At 40.3% G+C, this 25,773-nt stretch overlaps 1 protein-coding gene across 1 annotated transcript in view; it reads left to right on the forward strand.

Moving 5' to 3' along the window:
- The window catches only part of LOC122322572 (probable serine/threonine-protein kinase dyrk1), a 113,252-nt gene that overhangs the window by 31,824 nt on the left and 55,655 nt on the right, over positions 1 to 25,773 (forward strand). The window contains exon 3 of the mRNA XM_043215344.1: positions 5,783 to 6,193. Coding sequence (XP_043071279.1) covers positions 5,783 to 6,193 — 411 coding nt within the window. The remainder of the gene's footprint in view (positions 1 to 5,782; positions 6,194 to 25,773) is intronic.

Genomic DNA, 25,773 nt, shown 5'->3' on the forward strand with positions numbered 1-25,773 from the left:
GAACCCTCAACGTTTCTTTCGCCGCTGCTTGTTACTGATTTTTGATCCTGTTGCCATTGTGGCCATTGTTCTCGCACTCTCGCATACATCATTTGCCTTTGAATTCACTTTTTTGTCGGCTGCTTATTATTAGCCTGGCAAACACATCCGCACTCGCAGCCGGCGATCTCTAACTGCCTTTAGATTCTTTTTTTTTTTGCCCACCATTGTTGGACTTTTCTCAATGTTGGTTTAATGAGTCGAATATGTCAAATGTCGCCCTCCTGTGCGCAAGGCATTTGCTGTGCTCATTGCTCATTGTGGCGTCTTTCTCCTCTCAGCATCTGACAGGGGCAGGCAAATGTAGTCATTAGCATTGGAAATGACGCAAAATATTTGAACAGGAAAGCGAGAACATTTCACATTAAGTGTACGCACTTTTGGGTAAAAATGGTATGAACTTAATGCTTAGGTAAATTTAATTACTTTTGCAGTACACATTTATAGCACCATAAATAACAGCTCCTGGTAATGTTGATAACAGCACGAGTTACTAGTGACGTAGCAATAGTACTGTAAAATAACATCTGTACTTAACATTGATATCGATACTGATCGATATTGATCGTGCTTGAAGAGCTACATCCGAATAAAAAAAATTGGAAATGTAATTTAGTTTTGAGTGCTACAAACTGAAAACCAAAATTGATGCTAAATAAAAATATATATGCTAAGCCAAGAGATTGAAATCATTACATAGTTATTAGCGTAAAAATGCCTGTATACAACTTAATAAATTGTTGTTTCATAAAAAGAAAGTATTGAAAATCAATTACAACATGTCATTGCCAGTAATTTATTTAAAACTGAAATTTTGTACAGTGTTACAACTTTTGTTGAGTAGATTTACATAGCTCATGGCTCTAATCATCTCATAATGATACTTACCATTTAAAGTGCTATCTAAGCCCAGTATCTAAGTGTGATAAAGTCATGCGAAAAGCTGCTGGGGAGGGCAATGCTTAGCTAGAAATTCGCATAAAACGCATTAGCATTGGGATACTTGAACAGATGTCCCCGCATTTGAAATTCACAAAACTAAAAGCGAGTCGCTGCTGACGCAACCAAACAAATCTGCAAGGGGGCCAAAACTTGGCAAGACAAAGAGGATTCCCGGATTGGCCAAACACCTTGCCTTGTATCCGGGTATCTGAGCGGACTGGCTGTCAATGACAGTTGGTTGTTGGTTGTTGTCGTCACCCTCTGGACGAGACGAGAAATTCGCACAGCTGAGCGCTGTTAGTGGGCTGAATAATTCCATAGAATGTCACGAATGCAAAGTTCGACAATGCTTACGAGCCGAGGTAAGCCGAGGAAGAAGATTTTGTCTGTCGCGTCTCTAATGCATGTTGGCATTTACATAATTCCCCAGACACAGAAGAAACACTTGACTCGAAGCAAGCACCCAGAACTGAAATCTAAATTAGACGCAAAACCCACCCAAGCCAAATCCAATCTAGCAACGTACCCGGCCAAATATCAATTACAATCACGCAAACCAACGCAACACAACACGGAGAGACCACTTTGGCTCAGCGGCAGCAGCAGCGGCCAGCATACAGAAAAACAAGCAAATTAATTGAAATCAATGCAAATGCTTTAGGCCAAGCTAGCCCACAACCCTCAAGGGTTGTATTCCGTTCAGTTGTTTTGTGTTGTGTTGCTTCGTTCTGGTTTTTCAATTTCTATAGGCAATCGCATTTGTCAGCGGCTTAAATCCGCGCTTGACAACCCCATCCCTCAATGCCGGTGCCGCTGTGCCACAGTGCCATTGTTGTCAAACATGTCAAAGCAATAGCAAACATTTGGGCTGCTTTTAATTTATCAATGCAAGTTGATTCAGTCAACGTTATTCCTTTTTTCTCGCTGCCCGCTTGATCTATGGATTCCATTTCGCGGTTTGCTGAGCACATGCAACAGCAACAGCAACAGCAGCAGCAGCAGCGGCAACATCGGTGGCAGGAGAAGCTGTAGATAACGCGCCGATAAACAATGACAGTGTCCTTGTCGCAACTCATCCGCTCTGTAACTCATCGGCGGTCTCTTTGTGTGATAAGTAACTCATTTGGTCGCTGGGTAACTGCCAGCGGCTTTTCAGCCTTATGTCATCTTGTCCTGATTATTGGTGAATCCGCGGTGGCTTCTGTGGGTGTCGAGCTCTGCGGGGCATATTGTTTTTGGTATTTTTTTTTGCATATTACCTCTCGCTTCACTCTTCAACATATGTTATAAAACTTCAAAACGAGAACGGTGACAATGACAATCTGTTGGACTGAATATGGGCATAGTTTGTATTGTATTTTCTGTTGATCAATAGACGAGTCGACTTAGTCATGTTTCTTCCGTCTGTTTGAATTTACAAGATGATCTGAAAAACTATGAGATGTAATCGATAAGAGTTAAAAGATTTGTTAAGTTCTTTGAATAACTTTCTTCGGATTGGGTATCCAGACAAAAATTTCTGAGTGAAACTTCACCCTGCATGAGTTATTTCTTACGCGCGGACAATTGTGGGAATTTTACTTTAATATTGAACATGTAATATATTCTGTAATATATTTTGATTCTTGAGTTCATAACTTGCACAAGTCTCTCTTTTCTATTTATCTAATACAAATTTGTTACTTTTAAGTTATGCCTGGAATAATTATCGAGAATAAGCAAAGCTTCGAGCAAATATTAAGCAATAAAGTCTCTTAATAACATTTGTATCTTTGGTTTGATGCCACTCATTGATGCCACTTTAATATGCCCAATTTCCCTATCGACTTTTGTTGTGATATTTTAGACATTTTAAAGGTCAGTTATGCCCACGCTCAATGTCAATTTCCGGAACATCAGAGGCCATAAAATCGTTTGGCAACACGCGTCGCGGTTTAAAAACCAATGTCAATAAATTTTCACTAGAACGAATTTATTGGTAAATCCCCCCAGAAGAAGACAAAAAAAAAAAAAACAGAAGCCAGCTTTATGACAGAAGGCCCATGCCGAAATTCAACTCGTTGATGTCGCGTAAATCGGCGACGCTTCCAAATGTCAATAAAGAACACATTTTGCTGCCAAACGCTTTTTAAGTCCAGGCCAGTCACAGGCCACAGTCAACCAAAATCGGGCCCATGAAACTCTGGGCCAATTGCTAAGTGAGGCGCGCGTCGTTTGGCGACAAAATAATGACATGAAATCGCATAATTTGTGCGACAGACGAGTCAGGAGTAACCCCAAAAGGTTAGCTTAGGGTTAGCTCCAACACCAACAAAAGCAACATCAACAACAGCAGCAACAACAACAACAACGACGACAACAACATTGAAATGAAAGTCAAGGAAGCGCCTTTCAAATTGCCTGATTTACTAGTCGCTTGGGGCCCAACGATTTCCCCATTCAGAATAAAAGGCATAAAGTATGCTCCAAGGATGCGGACACATAGCACTTCCCCACATGTGGCGTCAGGGCCAACTAGCAACAGCAACAACAACGAAATAAATATAAAAACGTTGGGCAATAAAATTTGCGTAAATAGTCCAATTTGCATTGAATGTTGCCTTATTTATATATTTTGACTTTCTAGCCTCACCCCGCCCCAGAAACGGAACCAAAACTGAATCACACTTTGCCCATTGTTATGCTTTTGCAATTCTTGTTGTTAGTTTGTGTGTGTGTGTGTGTGTGTGTGGGTGTTAGTGAAGTGTAAATTTGGCAAATTTTGTTAAAAGCAAAATATATAAAAATAGCCCCCGGGCATACACAAAGTAATGACGGCAAATGGGCAGACATTTTTCTCGTTTTGAATTATCAATGGTACATTTTGAAAGGCAAATGGCGCTTATTTTATGAACGTAAATGGATTTTGGGCGTCTCCACAGATTGCTTGATAAAATGAAATACTTTGGCAAGATGGCAGGCAAATCGTCGTATACCAATATAAATGCCAGCTAATTATAGTCCACTAGCTCCACTCGCTCAGCCCAATTCCAATTCCAATTGTTCTATTGTCTTCATTCCAAAACTTTTGCCAGACGAAAGCGCTTCAAACTTTTCCCTGAAAAGCAGCAATTAACAATCGATGCTTAAAATGCTGCCAATTAACAATTTACATGCGACCAGCCCCCAAAACAGACAGCCAACAAATGTTGGGCGCATGTTTACTTCCTTATAAGCTCACCTGCAGGAAGATGTACATATATGTATTTAAGAACTCTGGTTAGTAATTTATAAATGTAAATATTTAAATTATGCGTGGTATTTTTGGTTGAACACGCAATTGACAAATCGAGGCCACTCAATCGATGGATGACCACAGTTATTCCATTAGTCATTAAAATAATGCGATAAAATATTTTAATTTCACACGCACCAACCCACAATTAAAATGTTGCCCACGAAAATGCTAAGCTAATTACACACACTTGATTGTATATTGAGTGTTGAGATTGAATTCCGTTTAAAACTGATATTTAAATTGATGCAATTAAATGTGATTATGCACTTAGCCAACTAATTGCTGAGCATAAAACACGATAAGTTCTTATATCTTCCCTTCGAATAAAAAATAGCATTTAAATCTAAGTTTAACATACATTGTACCAGCTGACATACATACATAGTCCAACCCACACACACACAGTCACACACACACACAGTCACACACACACCGGCAAACACATTAGCTGACAAAAATTAACTGAGTTATTAGCTCGTTATCTTTCACACTTAATATTTACACAGTTGGTGGCTGAATCGCGGTACAACATCAGCTGCTAACCAGCAAAAGCCAAGCCAACAAAAGCGTCCACAATGAAGTGATAGAATTTATACTGGGTGTGGGATTGGTGGGGGTTTTTTGGGTAAAAGGTGGGCGCAGACTGTTGCTGCTTGTTGCTTAAAATTCAAACAATGTGTTGATGCTTTCACACCAACAAAACATGCATAATTAATATGCAAAAGAAACAAAAACAGCAACAAAAACAGCAACAACAACACGAGCAGCAGCTGAAGGGCACAAACTTTTTGGACGAGCTGGAAAATTGAAAGGGTTAGCATACTTTTCGGGACGAGGCGAGAATTCGTTAGACGACATTTTGTTGGAGCTCGGCTGCTGCTTCATTATTACAGCTTCCGCGTCAACATCATTTCCGCAAACAGCAACAGCAACAGCAACAGCAACGGCAACGACAACAGCAACAACTACACATAAGCACACAAGCACAGTTGTCTTTTTCAACGTTTGCTGTTGTTGTTCTTATTGTTGTTATTATTGCCATGCATAATTCATATGTGAAACGCAACAATAGGTGGCAAAGCAAACGAAGCAAAAACATAACCTCAAACCTCGTGAATGCCACTGAAAATGGTTTAATTGAGGCTCACACAAACCTCTCAATCTCTCCTGTTCCCCCTCTCTCTCTCTCTCTCTCTCACTCTCACTCTCACTCTCTCATTCCCTAAAATACATACTCAATCTCTCAGCCCTCTCGACGCATTTGCATATTTCAATGCATGCAATTAAGCGTTCAATGGGTGGAGGGGACATCTCGGGTTAAGGGGGAAGGTTGGCGCCGCCGCAACCGTCATGACATGGCGAAAAGTTTAATTTTTTGTTCAAACTTTGCGACATCTCGCCCCATTTTTTTTTTGCAGTTAAATATAACGTTAAAGTTTTTAGTTGACTGGCTGTTTTAAGGGAAACACGATAAGTTGTCCACTTCCTAAATATCTGTCTCTTTCGCTCTCTTTTGCATTACAGCAAAATCACGCCATTTTACGGTGAACGGTCTGAGCGCTAATAACACGCTTCAGCAGCAACAATATAACCTGCAACAGCAGCAGCAGCAGCAGCAGCTGCAGCCAGCGACAGACACACGCAACATCTACAACAATCCCTATAACCCACAACAGCAACAGCAGCAACTGCTGCAACAGCAACAACAACAGCAGACACTACAACAACAGCCATTACAACAACAACAACAGCCATTACAACAACGCACAGCACACTTGCTTAAAGCGCTGGCTGCCACTGCTGCTGTTGGTGGCAACAACACGTTGAATCATCCGTATGACTTTTCCACCTCATCATCATCATCGAATGCAAACAATGAGCAACAAGGATCATCATCATCGGAAGCAGAGAACGCTTTTCTAACTCATAATAACGGTGAGTCAACACAATATTTAACTGTTTTAAGATCAATTTTTGTTGAGGATGGAATCAGTTTAAAACTATATTAAAACAAAGATATTATTAGTATGTACAGAGGCGCACTACGCTGATGACTTCCTCTACAGCTGTGCAAATTGTTATTAAATATGTTATGTAAAAATTTGATTTCAGAAGAGAGAATTATATGAGAATTATGCCAATAGGCTTCTATTAATTATTAGTTGTGCAAGTGTCTAGTTTTTCAGTTTTTAGGTTGAATTTTTACTAATATAATACTTATATTTTACTAATATATACTTCTATCTTTACTGAAAGATATAAAACTTGAAAATAATAAACATACATTTAAGCTGAGCTACAAAGTCTCTTTTACTGTGCATCTTAATTGTTCGTTCTCTAGACGCAAATTGAATTGAAACTCAAGCAATTAAAAACACAACATCCGAGTCTTAAGTAATATTTCCACTCTAGCATAATTTTTACCGGTGCTGGCACAACAAATCAAAAAACTTGCTCACCTGCTTGCTTGGCTGGCAGCTTGCCATAATTTGCACGCAATTTGCATTTCAAGTGGCCAATCCCCCCACCCCCCAGTGTTCCGATTCCCATTCCCGGATCTGGCAGGAAGCTGCTCTCAATGCTCAAGTTGGCCACTAGCCTTTAACTTAACTTACTGCTGCCTTCTAATTACAGTACAAAAAGGTGCTTACAGCTCAGTCGCAGCCCCAGTCTCAGCCCCAGTTCCAGGTTGGCAAACTTGGCACCCAACGCTGCGCCAGTAAGTGAAATTTATGTGAGTGTTCATAATTTGTAAGAGCAAGCGCAGGGAAGGCAGAGAGGAGTATGTTTATGGTAAACGAAAGTTGGTACAAATAACAGGCCAAATGATTTGGTAAAGGTGTGGTTAACTATGGCTTGAGATGGGTTCATGTGGCAACTTCAACGGTTTACGGCTGAGTGCAATAATGGGTCACAGTGCTACAGCTAAGATAACGGCTAAGATAAATGCTTTATTTGATTTAACTTCAAGAGAATGTAACAGATACTTGCACCACTTGCACCACTCAACTCAACTTGGATAACTCATGTTCAAGGCAGTAATTTAGATGAAAAAACCAGAGTTGAGTTGCATTTCTCCCTGTGTAATTCTCTTAGTTTGCCGCACTATCAACAAATCATTGGCGGCTGCTGTTTCAGCTCCTGCTGCTCTGGCAACTATAAAATGTGGCAAAGTGCAATTGCCGCATAGGACAATGATGCAGATGGGGGCAAACACGCCGCCAGTTATGCAATAAAAATCATTAAAAAATATAAAAATGAAAGCGGCAAGTTAACAAGGCGCTTGGTCCTCGTTGTCCTGCCTGACTGCCTGACTGCCTTCAATGCTGATGAAGCCATGGAAAAAATTGAAAATCTTTCCGGGCAAAGCGTCGGGTAACAAGAAACTAAACGAGCGCCCAGCGCCATAAACTTAAATCACGATTAAAAGTGTGATTATCCTTGTGGCGCTACAAATCGCCGCTGCAGCTGACAGAGCCACAGAGGCAGAGCCAGACGATGCGATGGTCCTTAGACTGGGCGCAACATCGTCCTGGCTGCTCTTGTAGCTTGTTTGTTGTTGCAGTTGTCTGATTTTATATCTTTACAACCAGCCGCTGCTCTGCATGAGTAGTCAGAGTAGTCTCAATACCACCTCCAGCCAGACTCTGCATCATGAGTCCTCGGCTAGCCTCTCGCTGTCGCCTTTTGTTGTTCTGTTCTCTGCTGTTCTGTTCTGTTCTGTTTTGTTTTGTTTTGCTTTGGCTTGTGTTTGGCCCGGGAACACAGCGGTGCTCCAAGAGTGTCAGCGTGTGTGCACGCACCCCACACAACATGTCGAGGAATCAACAGCCAACTATGAGCCATACATATATATATATACATATATATATATATATATACATTTATGCATATACTCGTACATATCGAAGCCTCTGCCAGAACTCACGAGCTGGGGTTTAAAATTAAAGAGGTTTGTAGACAGGTTTTTTATAGTATTTATTAAAAATAGATAAGTAGAATATCATGAAACCGCAAAGAATGATTTGTAGAACTTGCATATTGAGTTAAAAATAAGCATTCCTCATACAGCGTTAATCCAAAAGATCTTGATTTTAAATACTGCTTTCAACAGCGCCATTACTTTAAGTTATACTTTACTGTCGCTGGGAATTGTTAAAATTTGGATTTATTTCTGATTTGTCTTTTAACCCTGTCTATTCCACTTTGTACGCAATCAAAAACAGGAAAAGTTGGGCAAAGTTTTTCTACGGATTCCAAGCGATTTGGAACCCTTTTATGTTCCATTGACTACATACATATATTTAGGAATGGCAGGCGGAAAGAAGCCTAAAAATAAAACTACAAATAAAGTGGAATTAAATCCGTTTCCAGTGTCCCTTTTTCTTTTTTGTATATAATATGGCATTATTAGCACTCGCATTTTAAAGATGTACAAGAAATCAAAGCCAAGTTTCGTGCATATGTCCAAAATGTCCATCAATTGTTTTGCAAGACCTAAGCTGTCAATTGTGCTACAGAGTTTTGCCAATTCTACAAAACAAAACCGAAGCAATCGTCCCGTTCGTCCTGCCTCGATTTCAGTGCAAATACAAACAAGCGAATGCAAATAAACAAGGCGTAGAAGGCCTATAAACAAAGGAGCAATCGGTGGTGGACCCTCAACCCCATTTTGTGCCGGACGTTCGGCTTATCACAATTCACCCATCACACGAGCGAGTGGTCGTCTCTCTGTCCATCAGTCCATCTGTCTGTCTGTCTGCCTGACAGACTGTGTGCCTGCTTGATGGTTTTAACCCCCCCAAACCGATTCTGACATTGGACAATTGACTCTCGTATTTCAGTGATGAACTTAGCTTATGTCAAAATATGCGATAAGTAATCCTTTTTGGCTTCGACAGTCCAGGCCAGCTCCACTTGTCCATTTGGGCCCGGGACCTGTGTAAATATTTTGCTTCTCGTGATAATATCGTTGTCGGGGGTAAGTTGATGGCTTTGCCTTTATTCTTGTACATTTTGTACATTTGTCACGAAATCTAAAACAAAAAGTTTATTTATGTTTTCCTTCGGAGCTTGTGCTCGTAATGAATTGTGACAGAAGCATCCCTTTTACAGGGGGAACAGGAGAGAGAAGAGTAGCAAAGTGGTCAAGGCGTCTTTTGTTTGTCCTTCATTTTTTTGCCTGACCGACAGGAAATGAATCAAAGATGCGTATTTAGTTGTTGTCAGAACACAAACCTGGAGATTTTCGCAGCTTGCAAGAAAGTTCTTTCCAAATAGGCTTTAAATTTGTTTTCTTTATCAATAATCTTAGCTCGAAATTCTTTAATAAACTTCATTATTTATTATGCAGCTCAACTTGCAACCTGCAACAATTTAATGCTTCCGCCATTAGACACATTCACATCCGTCCAATTCACATCTATCTATCTATTTGACCTGAAGTCTTATCGACACGGCTATCAGCCCCGTCATGACATCAGCCTTGATGCAACCCTAAGGGAAAGTTCCCCCCAAAAAATTATACGCCGAGATTCTCAATTAGGATAATCTTCGAATGACTACGCAAATATTGGGCAAAATTCGAAAATTCGTTGCGGACATTTTCGCCAGACTGATTCGGCCAATGCATTGGACACGAAGAAGAAAGTCACTGCATTGCATGGTCCTGATTCTGCCCTGGGTCTTCAACTCCAACTCCAACTCCAACGCCAACTCCACGTCCACTCACCCCATCCACGACAACTGTTTATTTTGTCTTGTAACTGTTATTGTTGTTGCTCGTATTTGCAGAGGCCCGCTTCTCAGTTTCGAGTTTTTGCAGGCAAATAAAATGCTCGGCATTGTCAGATGAAATGCGTCTCTTGGGGGGAACTGGCTGGCCTGGATGATTGGGCGACTTCTCTGCGAAGGGGGGCGTGTGTGTGTATGGGCGGGTGGGTGGTTTAGCTGCCCTCTATTATATGCACATAAAAATAAATTCCAAGACTTTATTATGCCCATGTACTTGTCATTGTCGATGTCGATATGTTTGTGCAATGGACTGTGCTCTCCATTGGGGGAAGAGTGAAACCTGCAATTGCAATTGCTCTTGTTTCTGTTATGGTTCGAAGGGTGGAGACTGCGGCGAGGAGGAGAAGGGGGGTTGGAGGATACAATGCAGTTGCGAGAGGGCGCGTTTTTCATTTGTTTGCTACAACAGACTTGTGTGTGTGTGTGTGTGTGTGTGTTTAATTTTTTGCAAATGTTCAATTGAATAGCATTGGGACGCTTCATTGAGTACCATCGATTTCTACATAAGCGATGAAAAGTGCATGACTTTTAGTTGGTTAGACGATTCAAGCCAAACTCGTTGGGGTTTATTGCAGCAGTTGTGAAGAACTTTAATTGAATTATTGTTCTGTCCACTTTAGCGAACTTTGGCCAATCGTGTGTGTCTTGGCAAGTCAACAAAGTTCACTGGAGCACAAACGAAAAACGCCTACTCTAGAAACTCACGTATTGGCACAATCACAATGACAGTTAGATGCACTTAAAAACGTGCAATGGTCTAAAAAGTAATAGCCGCCTTGCCGTCGCCGAGAGTGCCGCCAAAAAGGCTGCACTGGCTGGTAAAACTTTATTCGCGCCCACAAAAACAAGTTCGATGCGATCCAATAAGCCAGAGATGCTTATTGATAAGACAAACTTGTATTTAAGTTTCTCGTACAAAGTGCGCCTAAGTGTCTGCCTTAAATTTTATACACTAGTTTCGGTTATGCAACTGTAAAGTGAAGTAGAGTATGTATTTGGACTCACAAAGGCGACGAATTCATTTCAAGTCGCAATCTCATCTCGAATTCACATGAATACATTCAGCTCTTAAGCATCCAGGCACTTGAGCATGCCTTTTGGCCGCTGTCAAGTGGGAAATTGTGGTCAGGCCATTATAACTTATAACTCGGCCCAGACCCACTTGTATGTCCATTTCTGTCTGTCTGTCTGCCTGTCTGTCCGCTTGTCTGTCCGCTTGTCGTTCAAGTGGCGGTTAGGGCAACATTTTTAGCTATGCCATTTTGCAAATGAAATTCAAACTGACATCGTATCAATTTAAATCAAATGAAGTGCACTTTTTGTTCGGCCCGACTGAGCTCGAAATCTGCTAAAATATTGAGAGCACAGCCAACAGCAAACAGCCAACAGCCAACAGCACACAGAGCACAGTGCTCAGAGCCAGAGTTTCAGCAGAGTTGAGGCCGGAAAGCAATCGAGCATATCCTTTAAGTGCTGCAGCCAAAAAGTGGCATCAACTTTAGCATAGTTTTGTGCGGCATAGTTACGCCCACATTCACATCTAAGTTGCAGTTGACATAGTTTCCAGTTCAGTCCAGTCCGGCTCCAGTGGCACGTGCAAATGCCAGTTGTAGTTAGTGTTAGTGTTAAAGTTTTTGGGGGCATGTTTTGGCCCGGTTAAATTTTGGCTCTGACTGAGCTTTGTCGAGCTCATTACGTGGCCGGCAGCTTAAATGATGTGACAAGTTGTTGACCAAATTAGAATTTCACTCCGAAAAATGTGCACAAAAGTATGCAATAAATGGTGGGCATTAGTGTGAGGACGGGGTGACTACAAACGAGAAGGACACCTGACCAATTTACGAGACCCCTTCGACTAAGAGTCGGGCAACGGTGTCCAGAAATTTAATGAGTTGCCATTTATATAAAAAGCAGCCAAGTGGCCAAAAGGTAGCCAAATATTTAGCAACATTGTGGGGCTAAACAGTCGCAGACAGAGACAGCGAGCGTCAGACTGACAGAGAGGGATAGCGAGGGGGAAAGAGGGGGAGAGAGTGTACGTCAGACAGACAGACAAGCACCTAAGGGCACTTGGGGTACTCGGGGTACTCGGGGTACTCGGGTACTCACATGCTGAATGCTGAATGCTGCTGCTGTTGCGAGTAGAGCTGGTCTGTGATTCATGCAATTCGCACAGCAGCTGGCCATAAAAATGGCTTAAAATGATCATCATAAACGTTGAGTGAGCAAATATTGCAATAAAAGTAAATGACTGAAGGACGTCGTAAAATATTTATACGTGATGCACACACACACACACACACAGTCGTTGAGGAAGCTGAAGTCTCATGAATATCATAAAAATGGCGAGCAGTGCTGCAAAATTAAGGCAACAATTGAACAAGTCGAGCAAAAAACAAAGTGCTAAGCATGCAGAAAATTATCATTGGGGGGGGTTAGGGAAAACGACTCAAATTTGACCTAATGATGAGCAAATTGGCTGGTATCCAACAATGTGCGAGTAAAAGTACTATATTATTAATAGTACACTTTTTACCGGTCAATTCGCTCCTGCAGTCGCCATAAGTAGCAAGTTTATAGCAGAGAATGTTGTTATAAACTTAATTTTATGATAGTTGCACTCAACTCACACCAAAGCTTTACACTTTGCACTGTGCTGAGGGAAAGCTGAGCTGTAAATGGCTGAAAGCATTTAATGCCATAAACTGTTTCAAATAGAGCACGCCAAAAAAGTAGCAAAAGTCTATAAATATTTTGCTTTTTGGTTTTTCGAACTGAGAAATCAGAAGTCATACAAAATTGGTATTTTTATTGCAATTGTTGATAGGCAAATATAAAGATGGCTGCCAATTGGGTTTTTGTAACTGATTGAAATTCCAACGGTCGGCTTACAGTTCTCTTTGTCGTTAAAATTCAGAAGTTCTTAACATGCTTCATGTTATTGAAAGTCGCTACCCCAAGTTTGCTACCCCAAACCTGGCAGTAAGTGCTCTCTCTCTCTCTCATTTACTACCCCTCCTGTACTCTCAATTTTGACTCTTTGCAGAAGTTTCGTCAAGTTTCTGATTACCCCTACTGCATCAGGGGTGGTTAGATAATGTTAAATTACATTAAAAACTGGTTTTAATGTTAAGGATATGTCGCTGCTACATAACATAAATGTTACTGCAGACTGTTAGATAATTCGAAAGCTCCGCTGAGGCTTGGCTTAAATAACTATATATACAAAGTATTTTGTATATATTGCTTAAAATCATAAAATTCTTACATATCCATTTTCTTTATTAAATGATCAAATTATTAGTTTAACTTATTGTACACACTAGTGTAACTTAACAGTGCTCTGTTATGAGCTTTCAAGAGTAGCTTAAAGCTTCCTAAGCTCGGTGCTGTTAATGCCATAAACTGCGTAGGGGAAATAGCCCCTATATTCTAACAGAAAGCTTACCGAAAGCTCTCCGCTGATAGTTGGACCCCTAACCGTAAACTGAGTGTTACAAGCCGAAGGGATTTACAAATGCTGTTGCTCATTAAAGGCTGCTGTCAACAGAGCCCAAGTCAGCGTCGACGTTGCCCTTAGCAGCGATGGAGCACAGACACACACACACATACACAGGCACACACACATAGTGTGCTGCCTTTTGGGCTGCATACTTTTAGGTGCTTGCCGCTGCTGTTTTGGCTTTTGCATAACTTTTATTGTGTGCGGAAGCAGGCAGCAGGCAGCCAAACACAGCTGGCGAATTTCGGTTTGTTGAGAGCAACAACGAGAGAATTGCGGAAGTGAAATCTCATCTCTGCCGCTGCCAGCGACGACTGTTGCTCATCTCCGAGCGTATGTGTGTGCGATTGTGTGTGTGTGTGTTCTGCATGTGTGTATGTGTGTGTGTGTGTGCTTGCGGGTACGACGACAACTGAGACGACGAAGCTGATGGTGAAATGCGGCCGGTAGTCGCATCGTCGCATCAGGCTAACGCCGCCATAACGCATCGCATTCAATGTGGCAAGCGCAACAATGAGCTGCTGCTGTTTCAGCTTCTGCTGCTGCTGCTCTTCTGTTTCGTCGTCACCATCGACAACATCATCGTCGTCGTCATCGCCGTCGTCGTCGTCGCCGTCGTCGTCATCGTCGTAGTCAGCGTCAGCGTCAGCGCCAACGTCGTCGTTGCCGTTGTCGTAGTCGTCATTCTCGTGTCGTGTGTATACAATTTTGCATTAATTTTTGTTGCTGCGGCCAAAACTTAACTGCAGTTTAGCGTACATTTTCAAACGACGTGCTTCGAAATGTGCCGTCCAAAATTGCCAATTGCAAGTGCTGTGAATATCATGTATACGCCGCATCTGTCGAGCGAACTGTTTGCGCTATCCCAGCTACAGAGAGTAGGCTAATCAGGACGTCATTTGGCGCCAAAAAGTGTGCAATGTTTTCAAGTGCCCCTCTCAGCTCAGTAACCTGTGCGTGTCTTTTTGAGTGTGTGCGTGTGTGTGTGTGTGTGTGTGTGCGTGTGTGTGTGCGTATTTGTGCTTGTGTAACAGTAACAAGTTGGCAATCATAACGCTCTGAGAGCAAACCCAATTTTCACAGGCGCCACAACGCAACTAGATTTTTAGGCCTTTCCGTTGCTGTGTGGGAGTCTGTGCGACAATTTTTGGCAATAAAGCTTTTCAGCCTGCCACGCTGCCATTGCGGCTGTTAAAAATTTCTGTTTGCCGTCAACTGGGCGTATGCGTTATATCCAAAAATTAATTTTACGAGCAACTAATTGGCATGCTTGCCAGTATCATTGCAATAAAATTGTTTTCATTTCAAATAAATAAACTCAAATAAAATTTCAAATTTGATGGGAAAATATTGATTTATTCTCAGATACGTGGTTCGCTTGTCACTCAACTTAACTAGAAATAATTTATATGGTCATTATATTGTGTATACCACTAACTGTAGAGACGAAAATGTATCTGTTATCACTACAAATACATGTATGCGCTTAATATATGCACCACATTCAGTAATATAAATAATAAAGCAGCCTGAGGGGCACCGATAGCTGACTCCCTAATAATTCGCGGGTAAATATGGCAAACGCTTGCAAATAGCGAAATACAATAGCGAAACTTTCTTAAATAGCCCGCAGCGGCTTTTACTGCATGCGTGAGCATATTCAAAATTTAAATTAACAAGCAAACAGATAAACACGCAAATAAACATATAACCGACTAAACAAACACAGCCAAGGGCATACTAGAGTGTTAAAGCTGAAATAGACTGCATAGTTCGGATTAATATTCAAAGGATAATTATCGAAAGTCAATTTGGATGCAGCTCCAATGCCAAAAACTAATCAACTGTGACAGCCACCAAATAGATCAACTTTAATAAAAACAACCGCAAACGCAACGTTTATGAAAACTCTTAACTATAAAATATAGAACATGTTTTGAATTAATTTCACGTCCAACTATGAGAAATGATTTTATAACCGAAAAATAAATTATAATATTTGCTGGTGTTCGGATTGCGGTTTCTCGTCGGATGCTTTAAATAAATGTACAATGAAATTGATTGTCCAAAAGGTAAGTGAAAAGTAATAAAAGACTTACTGGAATGATTAAATATAAGAGTGAAGACCATCATTTAAGAACTTATATATTTCAATAAGTCCACACTTGTTGCATAAGCACATAAATACATATGTACATTTATGAAAGGCCACTGCAAATGAGTCCTTTTTATGAGCCAAGCTCGACAGACACTTGTTAAGAAATTGGATAAAGGCTTTTAGCACATTTCGCCGACCACAAGCTGAATGCAGCTGCGCTGGCTGCTTATTGAATGAAACAAATACAAGAAAATGCTGCGGCAAATATTTCATCAATAATGCAGACAAATAAAAATTGTGAAAACCAAGACAGAGCAAAGAATTTTCCCCATCTTCTTTTGCCACGAGCTGAGTGCAAGCGAAAGGCTTCTTTTTGTGTGCTGCAAATGCTTATACAATAAATTCGTAAGGACATGCAGCAAACGACTGCAGGAACCTCACATATGATAATCACATTATATATACGAAACAACTTTGCCATTGTAATACATATATACTATATATATATATATACATATGTATAAGCAAATATACATTTACAGAATTGTACGTACATATAAGCAGACAGGCAGCTTGTTCTTAAACTACGCCCAAGTCGGTTTCTATTTTGTATGCTATTTACATATCTGCATCTATTGTTTTGAAAAGCCTCATGCCGCACATAATTTATCAATGAGTTTGTCCACCAGGCGAGTCGAGGGTATTTGCCTCTAAGCCTCTGCACTCAAAGGGTGTTAACACTATGAACCTTAATTTGACATGCCTGGTGACACATTATTGCATTCTGATTAATGGAATGTGTGAATTCAATTATGAGAATGTAATGGAATTGTTTTTAGCTCATATTGGTTACCTAAACGAGAGCTATATCTGGAAAATATAAGTTGCAGCCATTAAAAAAAATTGAATCCTCTTTTAAAAAACTTACTTACTTCTGTTAATGATTACGTTGGCTGATGCGATTTACATCAGCTCAAAGAATACACTAAATTCAAATATTTTACTTTAACAATTAGTATGAAAAGTCTGATCTTGTCGAGATTACAGCTGATAGTATACAAAGGGTTTCATGAACGTGGCAGAAGCAGGAAATATTCTTCTCCCTTTGTGATCAAATTATAAATAGAAGACTGCACCTAAAATGAATAGATTGTTATTAATAACACGAAAATTGACTTGTGAATTGAAACTGTGTTCATTACTGAAAATCCCAGCCTGATAAAGCTGACAGTGCTGACTTATGCTCCACTTGCTGTACTGACATAGCAAAGGATAAATGCAAATTATCTTTATTTGTCCTTATTTATTCATTTTATGTATTAACTGGGGACCATTCTACTAAGGTTCAGTATCTACTACATAGGGACCTCTGTTCGAAATGCTTAACATGAGTTAATTTTACTTCTTACAATCGAATTTTCGAATATATATCCTATCAATATCTTTTATTCTTTTCTGCTTAGAGCACTAGAGCTTCTTTATTGAGTTTGAAGTGTTCGTCGTTATGCGCCGGACGCTTAATGTAAATGCTATGAATTCAATAATAAACGTTGCATGCTTGCAGGCCGGTGTCTCATGGAATTTTTCATTTTCATAGATGTATATATGGAAATAGATATGTGCGTGTATGTGGAGATGCAAGCCATTTGTTGTGCTTCTGCTTTGCTTCTAGTTTATTCGCTTTACATAGCTTACACTTATATGTATCTAGGCATTTATATGCACCCACACACACACATACGCTTTTACATGAAGATGTATTCATACGCACGCCTAGTGGCAGTTAGGATAACGGGGCAGGAACTCGAGCAGGAACCACATATGATTTGCATAAGGAAAAATATCATCAAGTCGCTGGCGGTTAGTTCGTCTTGGTATCTATGTGTGTGTGTATGCGGAAATGGTTGTACGTATGTGTGACAGTGTGTGTGTGTGTGTGGGTGTGTGTGTGTGTGTGTGAATGAGATGTTCGGTTAGTGATTGTCTCTTCTTGCTGCTCGATTCGCAATTCCTTTGTTTGCTGCTTGCACTCTGCCATCTGAATGGTTGCCCAACGCAGAAACCGAATAATATGGACGGAATTGCTCGACTGCGGCATACCCTGTAAATACAACACTAATGAACATATGTAAAAATGCAAGAACCCAAATTAGTATTACACAGCTTGATTGGTTGTACTGATCAAAGGTATATAGATATGCGACGGATCGGAGCTGTTCCTAACTATCTTACGAACTATCCTACGGCATTTTCAACCGATTGAAAGCCAACGCAAATGTGCTTTGTGTGTGAGTAAGTTGAACACATATACAGGGGCACACACAGTTAAATATACATTTGAATTCCGTTTCAAGTTAGCGGCAACTGCGCAACAAAATAAGCCAAGAAAATGCTGAGAGCGGTGACGATGGCAGCCTGCTTGGAAATTATTTTTAAAGGTAGGAAAAATGTGTAAAAATTTATCCTTTCGCACATTGCGCCGTTTGTTTGTGTGTGCGTGTGTGTGTGTGAGGAAAACGAGAAATAAAAATTGAAAAGCTGGCGGCAGAGCCGACAAGGCGTTGCAGAGGCCAAAGATGCTTACAAAAGGCGCTGTGGAAATAAAATAAAAATGTTAAAATAAAAAGCAGCCAAGGCAGCAGCTGCCGCCAGCAAAAGGATTTGCATGCGTGTATCTGTACATGTGCGTGTGGGTGAGGGTATTTGTATGAGTGTGTGAGTGTGTGTGAGTGTGTGTGCACGCCATTTGCCTTTTTGCCAGGACGGTGCGCGGCAATCGGCGACTCTCCCCGGGGAACTATTGTTCTTATTGTTGCCTTGGATATTTTCTACGCTGTTAAGTTGACGCAAAAGGAGCTGAGGATCTGCCTGCATTTGCGCGTGTGTGTGTGAGTGTGTGTGTGTACATGTGCGTGTGTATTTGTGGAAAGGTACTAAGTCGGAACAAAGCTCAAAATTATGCAACATATTTCTTTTATTTTATTTCCGTTTTCAGAGCTGCTTTCTTGTCTCCATCCTCGCCCAGCACTTTCCTCTCTTATTTTTACATATTTATTACGTATTAACGGAAAAGTTGATGCGCTGGGGCATTTGCCTTGAGGTCTGCCTCACCAGCGCACATAATTAAATTAGGTATTTTTCTTTTGAGATGGAATTGAACTGATTATGGAAACACAAAGCGATTTCATTCAAATGCCACTTGTACCTATACTTTTACGTGCATTCATTTCATTTCCATTTATGAAAAGTAGTTTTTCTAAATATGGATATGTTATTTGAGTTAGTCTCATCCCTTAACCTTTTACTCATCATAGTAGAAAAAGAAAAGCAATAACCCAAACCAGAGAGCCACAAATATAAACTTATATTTTATTTAAATTGTTTAGTAATTTAAATTTAACTTTTCCACTAGCATATTTTTAAGCATAGAGTTGATGTGAAATTGTTGATCTGGATTATTTATTCATTTCAATTCGGTTGCGTCGCTTTTTATGAACTGCTCAGCTCAACTTTAAAATGAATATCTCAAATTCCAAAGTTCCATTATACTTATACTCTTACAACGTCCGGCTAAAATTGTTCTATTATGTAGCTCAAAACCAAAATGTCCAAAAATTTAATTAAAATAGCCAAAGTTAATTTTACTTGCACAACAAACAAAAAATATTTGCAGCTGCAATAACAACAACAAGTTAAAAAAAAAGCGTAAAATATCTAAATATTCATCCACACAACAAGAGCCCCAGCAAAAAGCCAAAGCTGTGTGATTTTCCACTGCTCCTTTTAGAATAGACACACAGGCACACACACAAATACACATGCAAGTATACAATTATACACACACAGATACGAGAGAGAGTACGGTATGAAAACTTTAGTTTCAGACTGTGCACTGCGTTTTCAAATAAATTAAATTCAATGTCCTTTCAGTCATTCGTACAATGGACAACGGCACACGTTGCTCTGCCATTGTCCTGCATTTCGATGGCTGCAAGGTGGAACTTTCTATGCGACCCATTCAAGCGTCAGGCTCTGAGTTTGGCTTTTCAAATCTCGTTTTCGGTGCTTTCAATGCCTGCAAAAATAGTGAAAGACGCCTGCCACGCCCACAACTCCTCGATGTATGCAAATCGTTGGCGCCAAAGAAATGACCAAAAGCCAAACTTTTGACACTTAATGAATTGCAAAGAGCACAGCAAGGAACCAACGGTCCTGGAATCTGCGATTGTTTGATTGGATGCTAGAAAGTGGAACTGCTTGTTTATGTTTAATATGCAAACACATGTTTACTTTGACATACTCTTCTAATTGCGCTTGGTTGATGGCCGAAAACTTGACGCGACAGTTAAACCTTGTGCGGCATAGGAAATTTGATGTTTTATGTATAGCTTTGGAAGTAATATATTATTGGTTGTTGCAGATATAGTCTCTAATTTATTTTGAAGACGCAAGTATTACTTTGTACGCATTCAGTTCAATTTTTTACATACATCAAAAGATCCCTTTAAATAATTGATTCCTCCGATTTTCAATATAATCATGCAAATGTTGCATTTTCGTGCCACTCGCAAGTAAGCTCATCGCCTCAGAAGCCAAAAGTTAGACCAACCCAACTGGTTGGCAATCAACTTCACATACATCCTCATCCTTTCGATGGGAAACTAACAGAATGTCTTAAGTCGGTCCTGTATGGGGCAATAAAAGACAAAGCGGCATTCGAGTTGCCAAGCAGCTTAGCATAAGGAGACGAACTTGGCATTCGTTCCTTTCAGTTCCGTTCCGTTCTGTACGTCCCACTTGGCATATGGTCATGCATATTAACAACCTATTTTTATAATGCCAGACGGCATTTCAACTTTCCCACCCCTTCTGTCCTAACCGTCTAACTGACCAGAACGGCTTTGCAAATGCCCAGCGCCCATTAGCATGCCTGGGCTGGGTCCTTGGCTCCAAAGGAGTGGGTGTATGGGTGCTGGGTGGGCAGTGAAATCTTAGCAACTGGCTCTCAATGACTTACTCAAATGCACATTGGCAGGCGCTGTCGAAGGCAGTTCCAAAAAGGAAATGGGCTGTGCTCTCCTCGTCCTCGTCCTCGTCGTCGTCGTCGTCGTCGTCGTCACACTCGCAGCTGACATTTTGGCCATGGACTCTGACTTCGGGTCGAAACTGAGAATCGAAGTCGGAGGCGTCGTCAATGCTGAAGTGGCTGGGCATTTAAATTCAATCGTCGCATTTTTTATGCGTTTCCTTTTCCTTTTTAATTTCGTTCACTTGCTCTCTCTCTCCCTCTCTCTCTCTCTCTCTCTCTGTCTCTCACTCTCTCCCTCTCACGCTGTGTGTCTTTTTTTGGCATTGCTGTGTTCATTTCGTTATCGGTATTCTCATGTATGACTAACATATTATTTTTTCTCTACTTTGACTTCCGTTTCAGTCGCATGGCATACACACACACATACACAAATATATGAGTTAGTGTGTGTGTGTGTGTGTCGGTGTCTGTGTCTGTGTGAATGTAGTGCGGATGTAATAATTGTCAGCAGCACTTTGCGTAGTTTAAGCGTAGCCCACGCAAAAATAGTCAGCTAGCAGGAAATGCTAAAGTGAATTTTATGCTAACAGCAGCACAAAACTCGCCCTTCCTCTCTCAGTTCGCTTTTGGCCATTCCTGCTGTTCGTGTGAACCATATGTAAATCGTTGCCCAATTGAATTTTAAGTGTTTTTTGATGCTTTTTACTGCAAAGTGTTGCAGAGTTTGCGGCGTATTGGCATATGAAATGTAATTGGCCATCAATTATTGACTATTTGTTGCTTCATTCCTCAAAATATAAGAAGATGTGGATAAGGCTACAGTGCATAGGTATATACGTATAGTATGCATGTATATATTCCCACATTTTCTGGTAACAAAATAAAATACAACTGCATTCTCAGTGCATATATATTTAATAACTAAATGCTGCAACATTTATATTTTATTATATTCATACGATTTGGTTGAGGCATGCTTACGCTTCTGATTTTAAGCACATTCATACAAAATGAATACCGATTATGGTATGAGTTCATTTTATTCAATATGGTATACTTAATGTATCGCTAATCCCATAACAAAAAAAAAATAACAAAATCTACCCTGCTTTAGCTTCATTTCTCATTAAATAAACCAAAGGTACATAATAAAATAAATCGAAGACGGCGCATAAGTCATCTTAAGTTATTATGTATATAATTATTCGAGCAAATATATTTACACACTCAGAAAATGAAGTTGCTCTTACAAGAGTTCAATATTTACCAGGTAATTCATTTCATGAGATATAAAATCAATCCTCTGTACTGATTTCGTGTACAGGGTATCTCATGGTCAACTAAATTATACTTATTATTGCTGTTTGTGTATCCCAATTAAATCACAAATATGCAGCGGCGTCTCCTCTGGGTCGAACATCGAATTACCGACTGCCAATTACCCGACGCACCCGACACACCACACACCACACTTGAGTACTCACACACATGGTAAAGCACACAACCAAAAACACACACACACACAGACACGCACACACACACGCACAAAAAAACACACACAGATGCTCAAAACAAATGAGCGCATTTAAAAACATTAACACGACGCCAGCAACAAAGACAGCAGCAGAGTAGACGACATGTGAAGGGCAGCAGTAATAAAAAATGCAGGGTATGCAGGGGGTTAGGGGCAGCAGAGGAGGCAGGAAGCAGGGGTGGCAGTGGGTGGAGAAAAAAGTTGCACAGCGTGACAGCAAAATGCATATTATGCATAATTAACTGTTTATGCGAATGAGTGACAAGCGAAAGGACTTGGAAACGGCAAATGGCGATGTGCCAAAGCGCAGGATCACACAGCGTCTAGGAGAAGGAGAAGGACAAGGTTGGAATGGATGCAGTGGGGCCTATCACAATGCTCATGATAATGATAATCATGATTCACAATAATAACAATGATGCTGATGATGATGATGATGATAATGATTACATTCGCTGAAAGTGAAACAATGCAAAAGCTGTCGCTCGGCCCTGACTGTCATCCTGATTGTCCTTTGGTGCTGGGCTTCTGCTAATTTAGACTTTGCCTGCTTCCCGGCACCCGCTGCTACTCCTGCTGATGTAGCTTTTAATAATTCACACCCTACAGCCAAACGAGGCGTTGAAAAAATGGGTTAAAAATGGAAAGCATGCTAAAATGCTTGATGGGCGGATATCGTTGGTGTGTTGGTGAGGGGGGAGGGGGATGGGAGGGTTGGGGCGTGGCTCTACTAGATCGCTGGCAGACAGTAGACAGCAGTCAGCAGTAAGGAGACAGCAGACAGCAGGCAGCAGACAGCAGGCGTAGCTGTCGGTGCCTTTTGTCATTTGGCCGACGTCGCTTTCACTCTACACACTGTCAATTTGACATGTTTACCATCTGTCTGGGCCTGTGCCTCGTTCGGGTCTCGTTTAACAAAAGGCTTGTTAGAAAAACAAGCATAGCACACGCACAACACACACACACACACACACACACACACCCACACACACACACACTAACACACACATGTATACATACACATCCTGATAAGACGCTTTTAGGATACTGTACATATTGGAATTAGTGGGTGCCGAGCTAAACTTTTACACTGCTCGGATATTTTTGTGGCTTTCACCAAAGCAACTCGAATCCACTGCCAACAACAAGCCAAACACCCACTGCTACACCCATTAAGTTGCATTGTGTGTGTGTGTGTGTGTGTGTGTGTGTAGACCTTGTTTGATGACATGACAGGAGTCATCGTTGTCTACGCTGGCTGCATGCAACTTAATAGGTTGTTGACTTTGATGAGCGCATAAAACAAGCCGGCTAAATTGTAACTGACAGCTTATCAATTTTCTTTTAATTTCTGTTCAGATACCAAATGTATTAAGCCTTTAACCCCACAAGCATATATTATGTAGTACAATTGTGCAATTATTTGTCACAGACAGCTGACAAGCATGAAACACGTTTTATTTCTAATCAAATATACATCAAATTGCTTCTAAGATAAATTATGTACCCGATAGAGCTTACTCGAAGAAAATAACATTGTGTAGCAGTCGCAACGATTAATATCGATTAATATCGATATCACAGTTACATACATAGTTGCATGTTATGTTACAGGCTTAGTACTACGTCACTAGAGGCCTGCTATGAGAAATAAAATTTAACAGATCTGTATTTATTATAGACTTTTAACAAGTTAGCCAATTCTCTGAATAAAAGAAATATATAATATATATATTTGCATTTGCCACTCAAAAATAATGCCAAAGCATTTTAACAAAGTCTTATATATTTTATATTAAAACAACTACTGCTTTAGACTTATTAATGACAAGTATCTAAAAAGTTTCGAGCAGCATTTGAGTTTTTTTTTTTTCCATGAATTGGAATTCCAATTCCAATAATTGTACTTGCTCTCGATATGTAAATATCTGGTTTTCAGCATCTCTATTTGGTTTCATGTCAAGTCCTGCTTGCCACAGTTTTAACTATATGAAGTACATGTGAAAGTTGCTTAAAATTACCTAATATTCTTCTGCTGAACGACTTTCTAAAAAACAGATTCATATGCGAATTAAAGCCAAGATTCTTGCCACAATGCCACGACTCGTGTTGGCTGGTTGATTCCCTTTCCGATATCTATGCATAATTGAGTGAATGATTCCATGGCAACTGCGGATTGTGCAAAACTGCAGCAAACTATTCAATTTCACTCATGTGCGAATATTTTATTACCTGGACTCGGGCCAAAGCACCACACATAAAGCACAAACACACACACACACACACACACACACACATGGACACACACACAAAACACACACCCATGGAAATGCCCATTGCACCCACACACAGAGGCAGAGACACAAACAGAGTGGAAGATAGGCAGCCGCAGCAAATTAATTAATAACGAAACCAACAATGACAATTTTCCGCATGGAATACACACAAAACGTTGACTTTACAACAACAGCAGCAGCAACAAACGCCGCAGCTGCAACACAAAGGCGCAAACCTGACCAAAATGGAGTAACAACAAAGAAATGTGCTGTTATTCGATTTGATAATGATCAGCAAATGCTGCCTCGCAATAATGCGGGTCTCGCTGATGTGATTTGATGCTGTACGCATAATTTTTTACACAGATCAACATAATTATGCCTGTAGCACCACCTGTCCACCAACGCATTACACATGTCTGTCTGTCTGGCTGTCTGTCAAGTTTCTTTTCACCCATTTGATGTTGGCTTTGTGCACATTTAGATGCGCTAAAGTGAGACGAATGTCTGACAGCATCTAACCCACACACACACACACACACAGAGATCCACAATCCCCTCCCAAATACTCCTTTAGCCTTTCCCCGACAGCTGTTGCAAGCTTTTGTTGGCGCTGATTATGATTTTTTACTGTGGCACACGTGTGCGTTTTTTGTTATTATTGTTGTTGCTAAACAACAATGTGATTGCTCTCCCTGCTTTTCTCTTTTTTAACGTCTCACTCGTCCTTGCATTTGGATATATGAGAAGTGCATTGAAACGGCAATTTTGCTTGACACCCAAGCAAATGAGGCATAATAAAGCCGTGCAGGCAAAAGAAGAAAATTCTATATAATTTTTGGACATAAGCACTTTCAACTAGATTACTCCAGATTAAATGTAATTGTTCAGACTCAAATTTTAACCGGAAGTATCTGGCACCTTAGTATCTGGGATAACTTCATTTGGGAAACGGGAACATATTACAATTAAGAATTTCAAGTATATCACAGTTTGAGTGTTAAATATTTTAATATCTGGGAAAGCGAATTAGATTTAAAATGTTCAGTATCTGGAATATCTTTTGCATCAGATAGCAAAACATCAATCTCCTCCAGAACATCTTTGATGAATTAAAGTAATAATATTATACACATTTACTTGTCAAAGTTTGGAATTTATTTTATTTGCTTTGTATAGAATAAGTTTCAGCCTATGTTGATAGATTTTTGTTTTTTTATTTGCGAAACTATTGAAATGTAAAGTTTTTTATCAGCTATTTATGGCACAAGCAGAGCAACTCA

Source organism: Drosophila grimshawi, unplaced genomic scaffold (assembly GCF_018153295.1).
Source record: "Drosophila grimshawi isolate 15287-2541.00 unplaced genomic scaffold, ASM1815329v1 contig_44, whole genome shotgun sequence".
Lineage (NCBI taxonomy): Eukaryota > Metazoa > Arthropoda > Insecta > Diptera > Drosophilidae > Drosophila > Drosophila grimshawi.